The sequence below is a fragment of the Scardinius erythrophthalmus genome (genome assembly GCF_964197995.2).
Source record: "Scardinius erythrophthalmus genome assembly, chromosome: 10".
Lineage (NCBI taxonomy): Eukaryota > Metazoa > Chordata > Actinopteri > Cypriniformes > Leuciscidae > Scardinius > Scardinius erythrophthalmus.
In genome coordinates, this window is record NC_138230.1 from 41175593 (window position 1) to 41194586 (window position 18994).

General features: G+C 37.0%; 1 protein-coding gene across 2 annotated transcripts; it reads left to right on the forward strand.

The window, feature by feature from the left end:
* The first annotated feature begins 1217 nt into the window (after positions 1 to 1217).
* Positions 1218 to 17367, forward strand: ago2 (argonaute RISC catalytic component 2). 2 transcript variants are annotated; one of them, XM_081377559.1, is made up of 20 exons: positions 1218 to 1435; positions 3081 to 3119; positions 4631 to 4814; positions 4901 to 5021; positions 5196 to 5377; positions 5486 to 5622; positions 5714 to 5848; positions 5931 to 6018; positions 6142 to 6289; positions 6380 to 6499; positions 6581 to 6703; positions 6816 to 6949; positions 7987 to 8171; positions 8260 to 8419; positions 11018 to 11108; positions 11276 to 11470; positions 11561 to 11695; positions 11993 to 12094; positions 12303 to 12502; positions 14439 to 17367. In XM_081377559.1, the coding sequence occupies exons 1-20, from the start codon at positions 1411 to 1413 to the stop codon at positions 14545 to 14547; spliced, it is 2613 nt and encodes an 870-aa protein (XP_081233685.1). In that variant the 5' UTR covers positions 1218 to 1410; the 3' UTR covers positions 14548 to 17367. The 2 variants fall into 2 exon arrangements, with proteins under 2 accessions (XP_081233685.1, XP_081233684.1); XM_081377558.1 differs by lacking the exons at positions 1218 to 1435; positions 3081 to 3119 and adding an exon at positions 3868 to 3894.
* The last annotated feature ends 1627 nt before the right edge of the window (positions 17368 to 18994 follow it).

An 18994-nucleotide genomic window follows, 5' to 3' on the forward strand; every position in this document is an offset into this window, starting at 1 on the left:
TGCAGTGCTTAATATTTTTGTGGAAACTGTGATTTTTACCAAGATTCTTTGATGAATAAAAAGTGCAGCATTTATTATAAATATAACTTTTTTGTAATATTTATTAAATTCATTAATGTCTTTTGTCTGTTTTGACCAATTCAATGTACCTTTGCTAAATAAAAGTATTAATTTCTTCTTTTAAAATCTTACTTACCCAAACCTTTGAATGGCAGTGTATCATGATTTCCAAAAAAAACAAAACAAAAATTCAACACTGATGAGGCTATCTTAGAATGATTTCTGAAGGATCATGTAATATATTACAACAGAAACCAGTTAATTTCAATTGTAATAATATTTCACATTATTACTGTTTTTAGGCCTACTGTATTTTTGATCAAATAAATGCAGCTTTTGTGAGATTAAGAGACTTTCAAAAACATTCAAAAACCTTAATGTTTCCAAACTATGAAATAAAACATTTACAAAGTAAATATATATATCCATCTGAAATTTTCTTCTAGAATGATCATTTTTATCAAGCTCGTATATTTAAGTTAAGTAATTACACTTAAATGGCAATGCAAATTACCTATTACTGTAATTGTCATTTAAGTGAAATTACTTAACTTAAATATACAAGCTTTATAAAAATGATCATTCTAGAAGAAAATTTCAGATGGCACTTAGAGGCTTTTGCATCTGAACTCTTCATATATATATATATATATATATATATATATATATATATATATATATATATATATATATATATATATATATATATATATATATATATATATATATATATATATATATATATATATATATATAGTCTATATTTAAATGATTTAGCTGCATATATGAATGGGAAAAAAAATTGTGTTTTTTTTTAATACGATATATATAACCAAAAGTTTTTACATTCATAAATCATTATCAGCTAAATAATTTTTTAAATCATCTCTGAACAAACCCGGAAATGACGTAACATGAGCGCCAGTATTATTTGGACGTTGTGAAATTAAATTTAATGAATGCTTTGTTACTACTCTTGGTAAATTAAAAAAAAAAAAACTATTGAATAAAACGTAAAGCGTTCAGATACCTCGCGCATAGGTTAACGTCTATTTCCATGAGCTTAGTTTGCAGCAGCGAGAGAGTGTGTGTGTGTGTGTGTGTGTGTGTGTGTGTGTGAGTGAGTGTCGGGTAAATAGGCGCTCGTGCTGTGATGGGGGGATGGGATGGGGCCACTCAGAGCTCTCGTGCTCCACTAACTCAGCGCGCTCATTAATCTCTGTTTTCTCCTCTATATCGATGCTGTTTTAAAATTAAAATCATCTTTCCAGTTACCGCATGTGTTACCTGGCAACAGAAGAGCAAAAAGTGTCGGCCTGCGATTGAATTTTGGTGCAGAAAGCGTTTAAAATGTATCCCATTGGAGCAGCTGGTGGTGAGTATTATTATGATTAGCGAGCGTGCTAGCGATGAGATGCTAGCTGAATAAGTGTGGTGTTTTTGATGATAATAAAATATGCAATTTAGTGGCGTTCGGTTGTTCATGACGTCGATGTTCAAATTATTTTTTAGCTTATAGTAATGAAGTGTTGTTTTTCATCTCTGTCGAGGGTTTGTTTTGTAGGCCCATTGTTATTGTTAGCCTGCTAGCTAAGCTTGTTGACCTGCTGGCTTTTGAATCTACAGCAGCTGGTTAAAATGTTATGTATGTCAAACATAAAACGTAAATATGACGTACGATGTAACTATTTTAGGTTTGGAGATATAAAAGTAGTTTATAGGTTTTAGTCTTATTGTTGTATGTGAATTGAACGGTGGTTGTTTGGCACCAGGTTGACTTTCTCCAGTTAAGAAGATAACGTTAGATGAAAGTTCCTAACTAAAGTTCTAGTCAATAAGTTACATACACAATTAATTATTCCGCTTCCAAATGTTTCAAGTCTATTTGTAACGTTTTGTTATATTTGAAAAGTTGAGATGTTCATCTAACTTATATCGAAGATTAACTGTTAACTTCAATTATGAATGTAAATTATCATTAGAGTTTAGAAAAGGTTGTTTTGTTTAATATATATTTATCACTTTTCTTAATAAAAAGTGTTGAGAACCTAAATGCTTTTCTCACATTTTAAAAAAGAGGCATTCAAATTACAGAACTATTTGTCTTAGCCTAAGTTTAGTCAAACTCAGTTGGTAACACTTTGCAATAAGGTACAATTTGTCAACAATAGTTGCATTAGTTAAATTAACAATGAACATTACTTTCACTGCACTTAATATTTTTTCAATTATGTTAATTGAAAATATGGTATATTTATTATAGTGCTAATATAGTCCTTTTGAATAAATGGCTGAATTTAACATTCGTTATTGCACTGTGAACTAACGTAAACAGTTTTTTAATAAATGCTGAAAAAATATATTGCTCTTTGTTAGTTTGTTAACGAATGGGATCACTTGTAGTGACAAGTTTGTTTTATTGTATGTCTTAGACTCTTTCTGATATGCATGAAGCATCTGAAATGGTGGTGATATAGAGAAAAGCCGCTGAAAAGATGTCCTTGTACATGTGTGTGTGTTTGGCAGGTTTTTGACTTGTGTGGTGTTGGTGATAAGAAGGTAAAAGGTCTGTTGCCCAGTGGGATGGGTTCACGCTCCTAGTATCTTCCTGCCGTGTTGTGTTTTTAGGGTTGATAAGACGCTTCAGGGAATCTGTCAGCCAAAGACTTCAGATACCCACAACCTTCTTTCTTGCACATTAAAAGTTTCACGTTTAACATGGTTGCATTAACTTGACCTGTTTTTTCCCAAATCACCAAACCCCTTGTGACCCAATTTTATTATAAGCTAGACTTTGTAATCAACTAGCCTAAATCTGATGGATATTATTAGCTAAAATCAGCTGATTTATTTTGATCTTGTATTCAAATTGTAATGTGGCGCATTTGCTACTTGACTTTGCACATAAAACCTGTTTGCAAGTAAAATGGCTGCATTTTCATGGTTTTACATGTGTTTCTGCACATGACCACCAATGTAGAGGTTTGTTTGAAATAAACCTGTTATTATGTCTTTTATAGCTGCTGAGCTGTGTCAGTCCTCGGGGTCAGATGTTTCTGGTAAGCAGCCCAGACTAAGCTGGCCAAGCCTAGCATATATTTTCAGTACTGTTTACCAAGTTGTCTTGAAGTGTTTAAACCAAAGGAATGATGGTCTTGAAACTTAATGTACTGTTAAGAGCTTTGTTTTAACACACTAATTCGCTCAATATTGACTATTGCTTAGTATTTTTCATTTTCCAGTGTCTGATTGGGTTAGTTACTAATGTTCTAAATTAGATTTATTACTTAAAGGGTTATTCACCCAAAAATATGAAGAAAAAAAGTTTATAAACAGATCGTAAAACTAATCTATATAAGAATTTAGTCAATTTTCTGAAGAGACTCGGTCGCTTTAAATGATGAACATTTAATTTAGGCTTTTGTTCACATAAACATTTATTTGTTTGACGTGTGAGAACAAACATCATTGGTTCTTGGAGAAAGAACCTCATTGGTTCTCACACGTCAAGTGAAGATGCTTGAGCTTCTGTTTACCACAACTGATGTGTTGAATGTTTATTTGTGAATAATGTTTATATGTGATTTGATGAGTGTTTATATGTGAATAAAAGCCTAAATTAGATCTGTTCATCATATAAGGTGATCGTGTCTCTTCAGAAAATTTGGACTAAACCGCTCAATTCATATGGATTATTTGTACGATCTCTTTATGAACTTTTTGAACATTAAAGTGGTAGTTGTGTTGCTGTCACAGAAATCTCTCGGATTTCATTAAAATATCTTCATTTGTGTTTCGAAGATAAAAGTCTTACGGGTTTGGAACAACATGAAGGTGAGTAAATGATGACAGTTTTCATTTTTGGGTGAACTATCCCTTTAAACAATCACACCTGCAAAAGTGTAGTTGTACTGAACATCAGGGGTGCGTTTCCCGAAAGCATCGTTGGCCAACCATGGTCGCAAGTTCCGTCGTTACCAATAGAGTTCAATGGACATTGCGATGAACTTGCGACCATAGTTGGCCAACGATGCTTTCGGGAAACGCACCCCAGCACGGCTGTAATTCGGCACGAGACCACAGGTAGGCACGGAGGGACTGTGCTGATATTCAGTACAACAGAGCGATTATGACATTGACACAATGCAGTTAAACAAACAAGAAGTTAATAGCAAGTGACTTGCTTTTCAAACTAAAGTTGGCCAGTTTTCATATGAAAATAAAGATGTTATATAAGGTGGGGTGCTTGAGTTTATATGGCACAGCCGAGCTCTAATAGTCTTACCTAAATGTTTGTGTGGGACTAATTAAAGGGATAAAGTTGCTCACTGAACTAAAAATGGACATTACTTGCTTGAAATAATTGACCTGGTAAAAAGAAATTATAAAAATAAAGCCATGGAAACTTAATGTTTGTTTAATTTGTATTATCTCATTATTTATTGTTGGTTTGTGTGGGTTTTTTTTTTAAGTGTATTAAAAAGTCTAGTGTTTGTAAAATGATTCCCTAATTTTCTTTTGTTCCTTTTTAAATGCATTGAAAAAACCTGTTTTTGTACGTGTCCCGCAGCTCCTGTGTCTCCTCCACCACCACCAGAGTATGTCTTCAAACCACCTCAACGGCCAGACTTTGGCACAATGGGTAGGACAATCAAGCTTCAGGCTAACTTCTTTGAAATGGAAATACCCAAGTTGGAGGTGTACCATTATGACATAGACATCAAGCCTGAGAAATGCCCACGGAGAGTTAACCGGTAACATCTTCAATTGAAACTTTAAATTTGAACTGATTGTTTGTTTGGCAGGACATTTGTATGTACTTGTTTTTTTGTTTTTGCAGTGAAATTGTCGAGCACATGGTCCAGCACTTTAAAACGCAGATCTTTGGAGATCGAAAGCCTGTGTATGATGGAAGGAAGAATCTCTACACTGCCATGCCTTTACCCATTGGAAGAGACAAAGTATGTAATATTAAAGTCTGTGTACTGAATCGAAAGACCCGTACCGAATACATGCACAGTTTAAACCCTAATGTTGAAATTTTTTACCCTGTACCTTCTCAAAATGCAACATTGAGGTCTTTTGATATCTTATGGAGTGTCACCGCATACTGACGTCCCAAACTGCTCTTTTAGGTGGAGCTGGAGGTCACAATTCCAGGGGAGGGAAAAGACAGGAGCTTTAAAGTAGCTATAAAGTGGGTGTCATGTGTGAGTCTGCAAGCTCTACATGAAGCACTCTCTGGGCGGCTACCAAACATCCCCTTTGAGACCATTCAGGCTCTGGACGTTGTCATGAGACATTTGCCCTCTATGAGGTTAATGGCTTTATTATATTGACCCTGTGTTCCATATATCCCCATTAGAGGGAGCTTCATCCTTCTGCACATGCACACTGCTGTTTTACCATGTATTGTTGTCTTCAGGTACACCCCAGTCGGACGTTCGTTCTTTACTCCGTCTGAGGGCTGCTCCAACCCCCTTGGCGGAGGAAGAGAAGTTTGGTTTGGTTTCCATCAGTCTGTTCGGCCATCCCTTTGGAAAATGATGCTCAACATTGATGGTGCGTGTGAACTGACATTAGCAGTTGGATTTTTTATTTTTATTTTATGTTTTTGCACTGCTAATATATTTATGTAAAATGTGTTTTTTAGTGTCCGCCACTGCATTTTACAAAGCTCAACCTGTGATTGAGTTCATGTGTGAGGTTTTGGATTTTAAAAGCATCGAAGAGCAACAGAAGCCCTTAACAGATTCCCAGAGAGTGAAGTTTACCAAGGAGATCAAAGGTAATTTATTACAGTGATTGGTGACAGAGACTTTTTATGGAAGTCATTTTTGTTATAATCTGAGCTTTGAATTTGTTTACAGGTCTGAAGGTTGAAATAACTCACTGTGGACAGATGAAGAGGAAGTACAGGGTGTGTAATGTGACCAGGAGACCAGCAAGCCATCAAACGTAAGATCTTTCACATTTTTAAAACTTTCATTAAATGGTTATAGCTCTTTCTGTATGAATGCCATTACATTTATATTCCTCATTGAGATGATGCTTTTTTAAATGTATTTTGCTTGTCTCAAGGTTCCCCTTGCAGCAAGAGAATGGTCAGACCATTGAATGCACTGTCGCGCAGTACTTCAAGGATAAGTACAAATTGGTGCTGCGATACCCACATCTCCCATGTTTACAAGTTGGTCAGGAGCAGAAACACACCTACCTTCCACTGGAGGTTGGTCAAGACCACATCTTACACCTACTTTTCCCCCTTCTCTCTGATGCCTTTATCTGAATATCATTATCCTTTTTTCTTTTAATCCAGGTCTGTAACATAGTAGCCGGACAGAGATGCATAAAGAAACTGACAGACAATCAGACCTCCACTATGATACGTGCCACAGCCAGGTCTGCGCCTGACCGTCAGGATGAGATTAGCAAACTGGTATGTGATCAGCAAACTGTTCTTTTGCAGTCTCCTAAATCTCATTCACACCTCATGAGTTATTTAATTTGTTTGTGACAGATGAGAAGTGCCAACTTCAACACTGATCCTTATGTGCGTGAGTTTGGAGTCATGGTAAGAGACGAGATGACTGAGGTCAATGGTCGGGTCCTTCAGGCACCTTCGATTCTCTATGGAGGAAGGGTAGGAACCTGTTCTGGTCAACTAAACCTGACATTTATTCCACTGACCTTTTGGTTAAATCCCAGTCGGGGCGTGTCTGCCTAATTTCGTCATGTATCTCTGGCTGTTTCAGAACAAAGCAATAGCAACCCCAGTCCAGGGTGTGTGGGACATGAGGAACAAGCAGTTCCACACAGGGATTGAGATCAAAGTGTGGGCTATTGCCTGCTTTGCCCCACAGAGGCAGTGTACAGAACTCCTCCTGAAGTAAGTCAGCTTTGACTGGAATTTGTATTTGATTGAATTATTTAAGAAAGTTCAAACATACATCAGTGGTTCTCAACCAGGGGGCCTCGGCACACTTCCAATGGGGCAGCAAGATGATAAAAAATTATTTAAAACAGCTAGAAATAAAGATGTACTGTATGCTGAAATTATTTTTTCTACTGTAAATTGTTCCCTTAACAACTGACTTTTTTATTATTTAAATAACCAGGGATCTAATGATCTTGGACAACCTGGATATGATGACATTTTAAACATGATAAATCATTTATAGACCTAGTAAACTCATGGAAATTAATAGTCTTAAATCGTTTAATTAGTGCTGTCAGTTAAACGCGTTATTAACCAGGGAAATAACAGTTATTACATTTTTTTACGAGACATTAACGTTCTTTTTGGCCTAGCTAACTTTGTCGACACAAACAACTGGCACGCCGCACACACTTGTTTGGGCTTGCGAGCCGGCCAAAGAGTAGTAGGCTAACGCTACGTTTTGAGTGGATGGCGAGACGCCGAAATGGATGCCAATAAAATTGTGAATGGAAAGTTTACTTTTAAAAAGTTGCCAAATTGTTCCATTGACGACCAAAGTGATCTGTGTGTTTTGTCGTTGTGAACTAAGCTATCATCGCAGCACGTCCAGTCTGAAATACCACTTGATGGCCAAGCACACAGCTGATGTGAATTCTCTGATGCGATTATTTGCTACAAGTGTGAATGTTAGTGTGAAATTGAACACTACAGTATATGCCAATGTTGTTTTCAATAAAAAAACATTTGCACAAAGCAAGCCGATCCACTTTTCCATGTTGATAAGTAACATAATGGGACAAAAAGAAATCAAGGGACATTTAGAATAGATAAAAATGTACAATTAATTGCGAGTTAACTATGACATTAATGCGATTAATCGCGATTAAATATTTTAATCGTTTGGGCCTTTAAATATCATCTCTGAAAGAAGAGTGAAAAAGGTTGAAACCCTCTGCCTAGTCTAATCCTTTGCTTGTTTTCTGTAGGGCGTTTACTGACCAGCTTCGTAAAATCTCACGTGATGCTGGGATGCCCATTCAGGGCCAGCCGTGTTTTTGCAAGTATGCCCAGGGAGCAGACAGTGTGGAGCCCATGTTCAAACACCTCAAGTACACTTACCAAGGCTTACAGTTGGTGGTGGTTATCCTACCCGGGAAGACCCCTGTTTATGGTAATTTAACTTCTCTCTGTTTCTTCAGTGTTTATGTTTGGAGTGTTTTTTTTAGGTTGTATCCCTCTAAACACTGTAATTCTCATAGCTGAGGTGAAGCGTGTTGGAGACACTGTTCTTGGCATGGCCACGCAGTGTGTCCAGGTGAAGAATGTACAGAAGACCACACCTCAGACCCTTTCCAACCTCTGCCTCAAGATTAATGTCAAACTGGGTGGAGTCAACAACATTCTTCTTCCACAGGGCAGGTGAGGGCAGCTTTTCCAAAAACCTTTGACATTTAGAATGCTTAAGGCACTTTTCTCAGTCTTTGTCTGACTGTCCGTTAAGTCCTGGGCTGCTTTCCCATGAAACTTAAAGGGATACTTACCGATTAGCATTACGCTTTGTGTCAGTAGAAACCTGGTAGTATTTTCGAATGACCGTGCTTCCCTCCCTCATGTGCCCGAGAGATTTCTGTATTGTGTGTCAGGAAAATTTTGTGTCATCTGAGGCTTTTTTGGCCAGGGGCGAGAGACTACAGCCAGTAGTAGGAGCTCGTTCCGCATGTCTTCAACCCGCCCATAGTGGGATCTCATGATAAAATGGCGTCTTTTCAGTTTCGAGTCACTAGTAGCCTAGTTGTATCATTTCTTCCAATACTGCCCTCTGTAAACCGGTAGGCGTGGCTTGGGAGTGGCCTCGCAGGGCAGTGAAGCAAGTGCATTCTGGGAGTTGTTGTCTTTCATCCACATGAGCCAAAAATACATTTTCTGGCTTTTCTCAGTCTAGAAGGCACCAACTTCTAAAATTATTTAACATTTCTACTACATAAATGACCTAATTTAAATACACATTCATCTTTCCAGAGGTGAAGTATCCCTTTAAAGGAATAGATCACCCCAAAATGAAAATTATTTACTCACTCTCAAGTTGTTCCAAACCCATAAAATTTGGTTAATCTTTTTGGAAAGCAAACTAAGATATTTTTAATGAAACCTGAGTGGTTTCTGTCCCTCCATTGAAAGTCCAAGTAACCAAAATTTAGAAGATCCAAAAAGTCATTAAAGTGTTGTAAAACAAATCCATATGAAGTGGTTTAATCCAAGTCTTGTGAAGAGGTACAATCACTTTATATGATGAACAGATTTAATTTAGGCTTTTATTTAAATCTAAGCAGTTATCGACACATAAATGGAGCACATCACATTTGGTTAAAGGGATACTCCACTTTAAAATGAAAATTCTGTCATCATATACTCAACCTCATGTTGTTTCAAACCTGTATGAATTTCTTTCTTCTGCTGAACAGAAAGGAAGACATTTAGAAGAATGTCAGTAACCAGACTGTTTCTGGTCTCATTGACTTCCATAGTATATTTTTTTCCTACTATGGAAGTCAATGAGACCAGAAACAGTCTGGTTACTGACATTCTTCTAAATATCTTCCTTTCTGTTCAGCAGAAGAAAGAAATTCATACAGGTTTGAAACAACATGAGGGTGAGTATATGATGACAGAATTTTCATTTTAAAAGGGTACATAACATGCACAGTTTCACCTAATCTCATGTTAATCTTGAGTACCTATAGAGTAGTAGTGCATCTTTAATATCTCCAAAAAATGTTTAGTTTTATTATTTTTATAAAAGAAAAATACAACTTTCCGATTCTCTCCGGAAAAAGCCGAGGTCCTGGAGGCGGAGCTATAGAGTCAAGTGGTAGTGCTTGATTTCCAGCAAAAGACAGAAATCTGATCCAGTTGTACTTACATGAATGGGGTCTTTTATCACTGGGACCGCTCCACGTTTTAATAGCAAACGATTTGCAAATCCAGCGTCGACCTGGGCCTTGTTAATAAAACATTCGTCACTGAAATGACCAGAACACACAATCGCACTTGGTACACTCCGTTGCTGCCCCGGAAAAACAAACTGCATCCACTGTTCCTGTAACACTGGGTTCTTTGGAAAGCTGAACACGGTAAGCTTTCCCTCACATCCAAAAACACACTTTTTTGGAGACATTCTTGAACAAATCCTATGCAGCACTGGCTGCCGATGATTTCCTGTTGAAGCGCGTTGATGTGCGCGGTCTCGCTCTCCTCTGGTCGACGTGTGTGCGGGCGCGCTTTTCCGAGAGAAATGCTCATATAAGGAGTTCCACTCTCATCTACATCATTAGATCCACGATCGAAAAAAAACAGCCGAAACTTGTACCAACCCGGAAGTAAGATTTTCGGCACAGAAATTCTCCGTTATTCTTACAAAAAAAATTTTTTTAACTTTGCCCATGTTTAGCATGAGAATCCATCTCTTTAACACTGTAAACAACTCTGAATACATGAAACACCATTGTACCCCCCCTTTAAAGTGGAGTATCCCTTTAACATGGAAGCTCAAACAGGTGTATTTTGTATGATGTATGTGAACCAATGAGGCTTATTTTAGCCCATGACCAAATTAAATTGTTCATCATATAAAATGATTATATCTCTTCACAAGACTTTGAGTAAACCACTCGATTCATTCGGATTCATTTGACAAAACTTTAATGACTTTTTTTTTGGATCACATAAAGTGATTGTTCCTCTCCTCAAGATTCATTTTATGAACTCTTCATGACCGTTTTGGATTAGTTTTGGTTTCCTGTCCTTTCAATGGAGGGACTGAAACCACTCAGGTTTCATTAAAAATGTTAATTGTAAATTCTGAAGATTTACAGACTTTTGGGTTCAGAATGACATGACAGGGTGAAAAAATGATGACAGAATTTTTGGATGAATTTTCCCTTGGGCAGAAAATACTTTTATCACTAAACTATTCTGCACTCCTTTATTACTGTTTTTTTTTCTTCTGTTTTTCTTTAGGCCCTTGGTGTTTCAGCAACCAGTCATCTTTCTGGGTGCAGATGTAACTCATCCACCAGCTGGAGATGGCAAGAAACCCTCAATTGCTGCTGTAAGACTGAGAAACCTGACAGCCTTAACATGACTGATTATGCTCATTGCAGAGTGCCAAGTAGCACTAATACCACAAGTGTGACCAGTATTGACTTCTGGTGCCAGACCATATAGCCTCAAAGGCCTCTAAAAAGGCTTTTAACATCTTTTTTTGGTGGCATTTAGGTTGTTGGCAGTATGGATGCCCACCCAAGTCGATACTGTGCCACGGTTCGGGTGCAACAGCACCGTCAGGACATCATTCAGGATCTGGCCACCATGGTGAGAGAGCTGCTCATCCAGTTCTACAAATCCACACGCTTTAAACCAACACGCATAATCTACTACAGAGATGGCATCTCGGAGGGCCAGTTCAACCAAGTAAGCTGCAGACCTGCACCTTTTGTCAACACTTGATAAGTGTGCCGACACATTTAATTTAATCTTCATCGTCCTATTTTGACCATGCAGGTTCTACAGCATGAACTGCTGGCGATACGGGAGGCCTGCATCAAGCTGGAGAAAGATTATCAACCAGGAATCACCTTTGTAGTAGTGCAGAAGAGACACCACACCAGGCTCTTCTGCATGGACAGGAATGAACGGGTTGGTTATTGCACAGGCACAATTTGTATGATTGCAAGCAGTGCTTTTAAGCAAACTCCCTTCATTCAAAGTATACAAATTAAGCTTTATATACAAAAGTATATAAAAATGTGGTTATTGCAAACATCTTGTGAAGTAAATGGTAAAGTATTAGTTTCAACAATTTGCTCTACAAGCACATGACCTTGAACAAATTGTTTGTAAAACAGCACAAACCTTTTTTGACTTTTTTTATTGTTTAATGTTTTTAATGTCTTTTTTTAAATTTGCCTTTCAAATGGACTGTTTGTATTCAAGGTCGGAAAGAGTGGCAACATCCCTGCTGGCACCACAGTTGACACCAAAATTACTCACCCATCTGAGTTTGACTTCTATCTTTGCAGTCATGCCGGTATTCAGGTACATTTGAATATTTTAAATGGAATATCAATTAGAGGTCGATCAAGATTCCTCAAATTCATAGAATTTTTAAATAATTTGAGTGCTTATGAATGCTTTATTCCTAGTTATCAGGTACTTTAAAGAGTAGAGGTTAATTTGCTTTAGTGTTGGCGAACATTATATTTGTCTAAGAGTGTGTGTTTTGTTAATTGCTGACTCTCCACAGGGAACCAGCAGGCCGTCTCACTATCACGTGCTGTGGGATGACAACCATTTCACCTCTGATGAGCTGCAGGTCCTCACATACCAGCTGTGCCACACCTACGTGCGCTGCACCCGCTCTGTCTCCATTCCTGCACCAGCCTATTACGCCCACCTGGTGGCATTCCGTGCCCGTTACCACTTGGTTGACAAAGAACATGACAGGTACTGAATGAGTGACTGGCAGTTAATTGCAGAGTAATAACTATCTAAGGTTTTTTTTTTTTTTTTTTTGTCAAGCTACATTGTCTAAGCTTTTGCTTTATTTAACTGATAACATGTAGAGCAGGCTGGTGGAAACCTTGTATGTCTAAAACAGCTACTTTTCAGGTAGTGGAAAAAGCACTTTTTTTAGAAAAATAATTATTCTCAACTCAACTTTATTTATAGATCACTTTCAACACCACAAGTGTTACACCAGCAAAGTGCTGTACAGAAAAAGATCAAATAAAAACAATGCAAACATATGATATACACTGCTACCAAAGATTTTTTAAATGCTAAAGCAAACAAATAAGTTTTAAAGGAGAACTCCGGTCAATTTTAACATTGAGCTCATTTTTTTGTAAATTTGGAGTGCTGTCAATACAGAGAACAACGACAGAAATCGGTGTTGCCTACACCAAGTTATCCTCTTTTTAAAATTTGCACCCTGTTGACTTCAATGGGGCAAGTTTTAAACCTGCTTTTAGCCTCTTAACATCCTTTGTGTCATTACAAGTGCACAGAAAATGTGAGTGATTCCTTCGGGGTGAACGCGGGTTAATCTGACTGCAGTAGATGTGAAAGATATGGATAAAAATGATGTTAATTCAGCCAGCGCACATACCTGTATTTTCTTCCTGTTTTCTGTCGAAGGCCACAGTAGTCGATTGTCGAGTTCACGCGCGTGATCATAGGTACTAAACCTATGCGCGTGAACTCGACAATCGACTACTGTGGCCTTCGACAGAAAACAGGAAGAAAATACAGGTATGTGCGCTGGCTGAATTAACATCATTTTTATCCATATCTTTCACATCTACTGCAGTCAGATTAACCCGCGTTCACCCCGAAGGAATCACTCACATGCCTGGGCACCTGTAATGACACAAAGGATGTTAAGAGGCTAAAAGCAGGTTTAAAACTTGCCCCATTGAAGTCAACAGGGTGCAAATTTTAAAAAGAGAATAACTCGGTGTAGGCAACACCGATTTTTGTCGTTGTTCTCTGTACTGACAGCACTCCAAATGTACAAAAAAATGAGCTCAATGTTAAAATTGACCGGAGTTCTCCTTTAAGCCACTCTGAAATACACCCAGTGTAGGAGAAGATTTAACAGACAAAGGTCATTCCAGAGCCTTGGAGCAGCAACAGAGAATGCCTGAGCGAACACCTTTACATTTGAAACGAGATCGCAGAACCATGAAGAGCAATTGATCATTTGAGCGCAGAGATCTACTGGATTGAGAAAAAATACTTATACATTGTGTTGTCAAAGTTAATATACCTTACATTATTAACATTTCACCAAAATCAAGCTCAAATGGACCATTTTTGAACTGCAAATGCCAATCACGTATTTTCTCCATCATTAGAAAGGTGAAGAATCACATTACGCTTTAATAAACTTACAGGTTCTAAAGTTTATTGTAGCTATGTGCGCTTATTTATTTTTTTCTGTCAATTTGCCAAAATCTCATGTTATAAAAGATGAAGTGCTACGCAAAGACTATTTAATACAGTATTTGCTATGACTCAATGACAAATGCTAGAAGACACTTCCCTTCTCCTCAAATCTGTAAAACATTAGACTAAGATAGATAGATAGCTTTTCATTGTTTAAATATTTTCAAAACCCACAGAGAGACGTAAAAAGCAACCAACAGTAGTGATTTATGGGAAAAAAAATATAAATGACAAGGTACTATGGAGATACAAGGTTTCTGCCCGTTTACTTTATTCTTTTTTATTTTTTTAAATCTTTGCTCCATACAGTATGCTAAAGTAATCCTTAATAATGCTCCCAACTCAATGTGACTAATCTTTTATTTTTATATCATTAACATTATGCATTCCTACTAGGTCTGATTATATGTGTGTTGTATCTGTTTTCTGGCAGTGCTGAAGGCAGTCACACATCAGGTCAGAGTAACGGCAGAGACCAGCAAGCCCTGGCCAAAGCTGTGCAGATCCACCAGGACACACTGCGCACCATGTACTTCGCCTGAACATAGCCAGAAACAAGCCCCACATCCTGAAAACAGCACGGTGTGTGTGTGTGTTTGCCTCATGAGAACCTTCAAATGGGGGAAAAAAAACAATAATCGCCATGCTGTTAGGTTTCCCATTGCCCATCTAGTCAATTACCAAACATCCTAAATATCCATGATTTTTAAAACTGTAACTTATTAATTTATCTCTTTTTTTTTTTTTTTTTTTTTTTTTTTTTTAGTTTGGTGGGCATGATTGTGTATCTGTTGTGCATGTCAGATTTGAGGTTAACATGTTTACATAGTCAATCCAAAAATTCAGACTATTTTTACACTGAAAGTTACATTTGCATCCGGATGGGCTTGATTCAATACTATTGCCAAGGCTGGTGATGGAGACTGTTGAACAGTAGTTTTTACAAATTCATCAAACCAATGAATTTGGGTTAGTTTAGGATAACACAGATCAGGTTAAGGGGTTGTGGGGATGCAGTTTCCACAGCTAAATTATTTATCAGCAAGAGCAAGTGCACTGACCAGAAGAGGACTTCAGGACAAAAGTACTTATCCTGTTTTGTTTCATTTATTTGTGCTAATATGAATTATTTTTTTTTATCATGGTGTCATTTATTGTTTAGTCCAGGGCTCAGTCAACCTACTGTACCTGTCCGTGTCCGCCAATGGCATGATTAACGGAGTGCTATCATGTACTTGTGTCAGAAAATTTGAACACAATGAGTGCAGAATCAAGAAAGCTTTTGGAAGTGAGAATGTAGGAATTGTTCTGACAATCAGTTTTCTGGCACTCTGCCGCTCATTTGAGGCTGGTTCTCATCAGTGACGCCCTCCGTTTACCTGTGACAGGGTTCTCGGTGCAGAAATATCTTTGTAATATTGATAATTGACCTGTAAAGTACTAATATTTTGGGACTCCAAGCATTTAGATTGAGATTATCTTGTACGTACTTTAAATTCTGCTGCCATAAGTATTTCTCTGATTTGTCGGATGTGATCGTAACAACCTAACGTTTCAGTGGGTGTATGAGTTAAGTTTCTTTCACAACAAAATTAGATCGCATTTCACTTTAAGCACCTATTCTGAAATTTTCACTTTGACGTTGTCAAATATTCCCCACGTCGAAACATGAGGCAGTTTTGTGCTGAGTATCTGGGAATCTGGAGTTTGCTTGGTTCTGTGTGCTGTTTCCAACGGTGAAGTTTGACTGTACTATGCTGACTAGGTTTAAACGCTGTCGTCGCACTCCAGCTGACTTTACAGGCAATCGAAACTTTTAAAGATTAATACAGATATCAATTGCATTGTTCATAGAGACACGAGGTCAGTGAAAATTTCATACAAATTTCGAATGCACCTTAGTTTTTTTCTAGCTTATAACCATTTCCATGAGAATATTTCCAATCCCTTTTTAAAACTTTTTCTTTTTAGATATAAACTAAACTGTGTGAATTTTTTTTTTTTTTATGGAACCTTTTGTTAGAATCACAGGGTTGGCGAGTGGTCATTAGCTTTTTATTGTTGAACTGAAAAGGAACATTTATTTAGTGCGAATCGATCCATACTTAGTTCAAATTGAAGCGCAATACATTGTATATGTGTCGGTAAACTGTTTTCGTGTAAACAGTCTTATGCCTTCTAAAGCATATCATGATGTTTAGTGATTGATCTAGTGAGTCTTGTTAGTTAATTAACTGTAAGATCACTTCCCCAAAATTAATGTTTCAATTTTAACTTGAAATTCTTGGGAATTTTTAACCATCTTTTTCTAACTATGCATTCTTAACCAAGAGATTTTAGTGGTATGTTTTGTGTATATGAATTTAGAACATTTGTAATGTAGTCGTTTTCATGCTGGGTACTTTTAGTAGTGTAAATAGTGCAAACCCTGTACCCACTGTAGCAGTATTAGCTTACAAAATACTCTATTTTTATTATCAACAATTGGATGTTCTTTATATGGCTCTCAATTATTCCTGTTAGCCGAACAAGATTACATTATGTACTTGTAGTTAATGTCCTACCATAACTGAAGCACAATAGGACATTATAATTGTAGGTGCTAGAGTTTATTCTTGAGACTACCATTTTTTTATATATATATCTTGTTTAACTTCAACTTTTAAACAAGAATCATAGACTGGTCAGAGAGCTTAATGGGTATGTTTCGTTTTCGATCTGATGAAATCTATGACATTTGACCCTGAAACCTTTTGCCATTTTCTAAACCCAAAAGACTGTGTATAAGGGGCATTTTAATTTATCTTCAAATACTTGATTAGAGTTATGATATTGTTTGGCGCTGGTCTCATAACTCGTGAAAGTAGATGCACTTTGAAGAGCTATGGACACAGACCCCCCTAGTGCCAGTGTTTATCTGGATCATAAGTACGCTATCTGCGTGCAGTTGTGTGGAAATGACTAGATGTCCTACCTCTTGTTACCTGTTACTTGTATTATGGTAACATTACCGCACTGGTCATTTCCTCATAATTGCATGAGTGGTGAACGTTGTCTTTTCGTCCCTCTGAAAGTGAAAGTGGTAGATGTCACAGAAAATCTATTCATATTTGTTCAGAGGCCATACCTGCTGCCATTTAGCCTGGGTTATCTAGCATTGCTATTGTTTTTTTTATGGTAGTTAAGCTATGTATTCAAAGCTAGAGTTGAGTGCTGCAAGTTTCAGATGTCATACATTTGATGTTTCATAAGTCAGACATGAATCCAAAAGAATATTTATATATATGCTTTCAGTGAATAAATGGCTTAATGCTTTAAATGTGTGGCATAAGCTATAAAAATGTTCATAAATATATAGTGTGAATTCCAGTTTTAGCATTTTCTGTCCTTTTTCAATTGCAGTGCATTGTCGCTTTCTCCATGTACTCATTTGAATGTGTCACTTAGCTTTTTTTGTGTGTTTTTCTTTACAACTTTAGGTTTGAATAATAGTATTTATCATTTATCATTAGGTGAAATCATTTCTCAAACTACTACTTAGATTTTCTCTGGACAATCTGATTTATTTTTTGTTAGAAACCATTCTTTTCGTCCTCATGACCTGCTTTAGTTAGATTTTTGCAGAAGTTACTGAGTTTTTAGTATTTTAACCTTTTCAAAATCAGCACCTTAGTCAAAGGTCTACAACATATGCAATTTCTCAACAATGAAATATGAGATGTTTTTGCACTATATCAGAAGAGGTGTTACTAATTTGCATGCTGGTGAACAGATTTGTAAGGTTAGAGAGAAGAACCATCATTTTAGACTAGTCTTGGCCTTGTTTCACATTGGCACTAATCTATTAATAGTAAACAGACGTGAGAAGGTCTTGAGTTCTTACAATATGCAAAAACTCATCTCCATTCTGAGCAGCCACTGTTTTTATAAATGGGGTCAAATTGTTTTATTTTATTTTTTTGTCTGTAAAATCTGTCAGGCGTACAATTTTATTTTTATTTTTATTTCCACTTCACTTTACAATCATCTGACTTTTTTTAATCATGCCATAAGGAATCTGATGCAAATTTTTGATAAAAAATAACTCCGTTCAAATATTGTGAATGCAAATGTAATAGAGGCCAAGGATGAATGAAGTACGATGCTGGTTTTGTAGAGACCATCGCGTTCATCTATGCTGCAGCATCTGTTTCAGATTTTAAGAGGCGCACACAGTTTTAATTGAAAATTGAAATGGTGCCTCAATTTCCCTGGAAGCTTTGAATTATCTACCGATGTTATGACAATAACAGTTAATGGATGTCTCTTGTGTCATCATTTCTAGAGTGTTGACTCTTGCTGCTTTAGTGAAGCTTGTATATTGCTTGGCGATCGCGAAGTGTCTTTCCAGCTCTGTGTAGGGTTCCAGTGTCCACATGCCTCTTCGCTTTACACGTTATGGGTTGAATAAAACTAGTCAGTTTAGCTTTGATTCTTAGTTTGTGCCCCGACAACTTTCAGAATTGAATTTTATCGTGTCAGACAAACAAAAAAAAAGTCTCATCAAAAGGATTGTGCCCCCCAGCTTGATGATCGGAGGTGGTCTTTTAACCTATAGAGATATATAGCTAATGTATTTGCATCAGAACTTTGCACTATAGTGTTTTTAAGCAGAAATGTAAGCCTCTCTTTACATACCGTGGTAGTTTTGTTAATGTTCTCATTGCTTTTTGAATTCATAAGATGGCAAGTTTCAAAGATGCTATCTTATGACCTGCTAAAACCATAAATATACAACTGAACAGTTTGAATGTAGCCTACTTCATACACCTGCGTACTGGTAAAGAACATCCACATTACTTTCATCAGTTTGTTTTATGCATGCACATTTAAAGCAGCATTGAATCGTTTTGGCTTTTATTCATGCATATTTTGAACTATCTCACCATTCATGGTTGTGATGTACTAGGTTAACAGATATGGAGTGGTAACATTTGGGCAGACATTTTA

Bases quoted from the DNA above. Each gene is read 5' to 3' on its own strand.
- ago2 (XM_081377559.1), top strand. From the start codon at position 1,411: ATGTATCCCATTGGAGCAGCTGGTG. The intron at 6,019-6,141 runs GTAAGATCTTTC...GCTTGTCTCAAG, and splicing joins AGACCAGCAAGCCATCAAAC to GTTCCCCTTGCAGCAAGAGA. The intron at 12,503-14,438 runs GTACTGAATGAG...GTTTTCTGGCAG, and splicing joins GTTGACAAAGAACATGACAG to TGCTGAAGGCAGTCACACAT.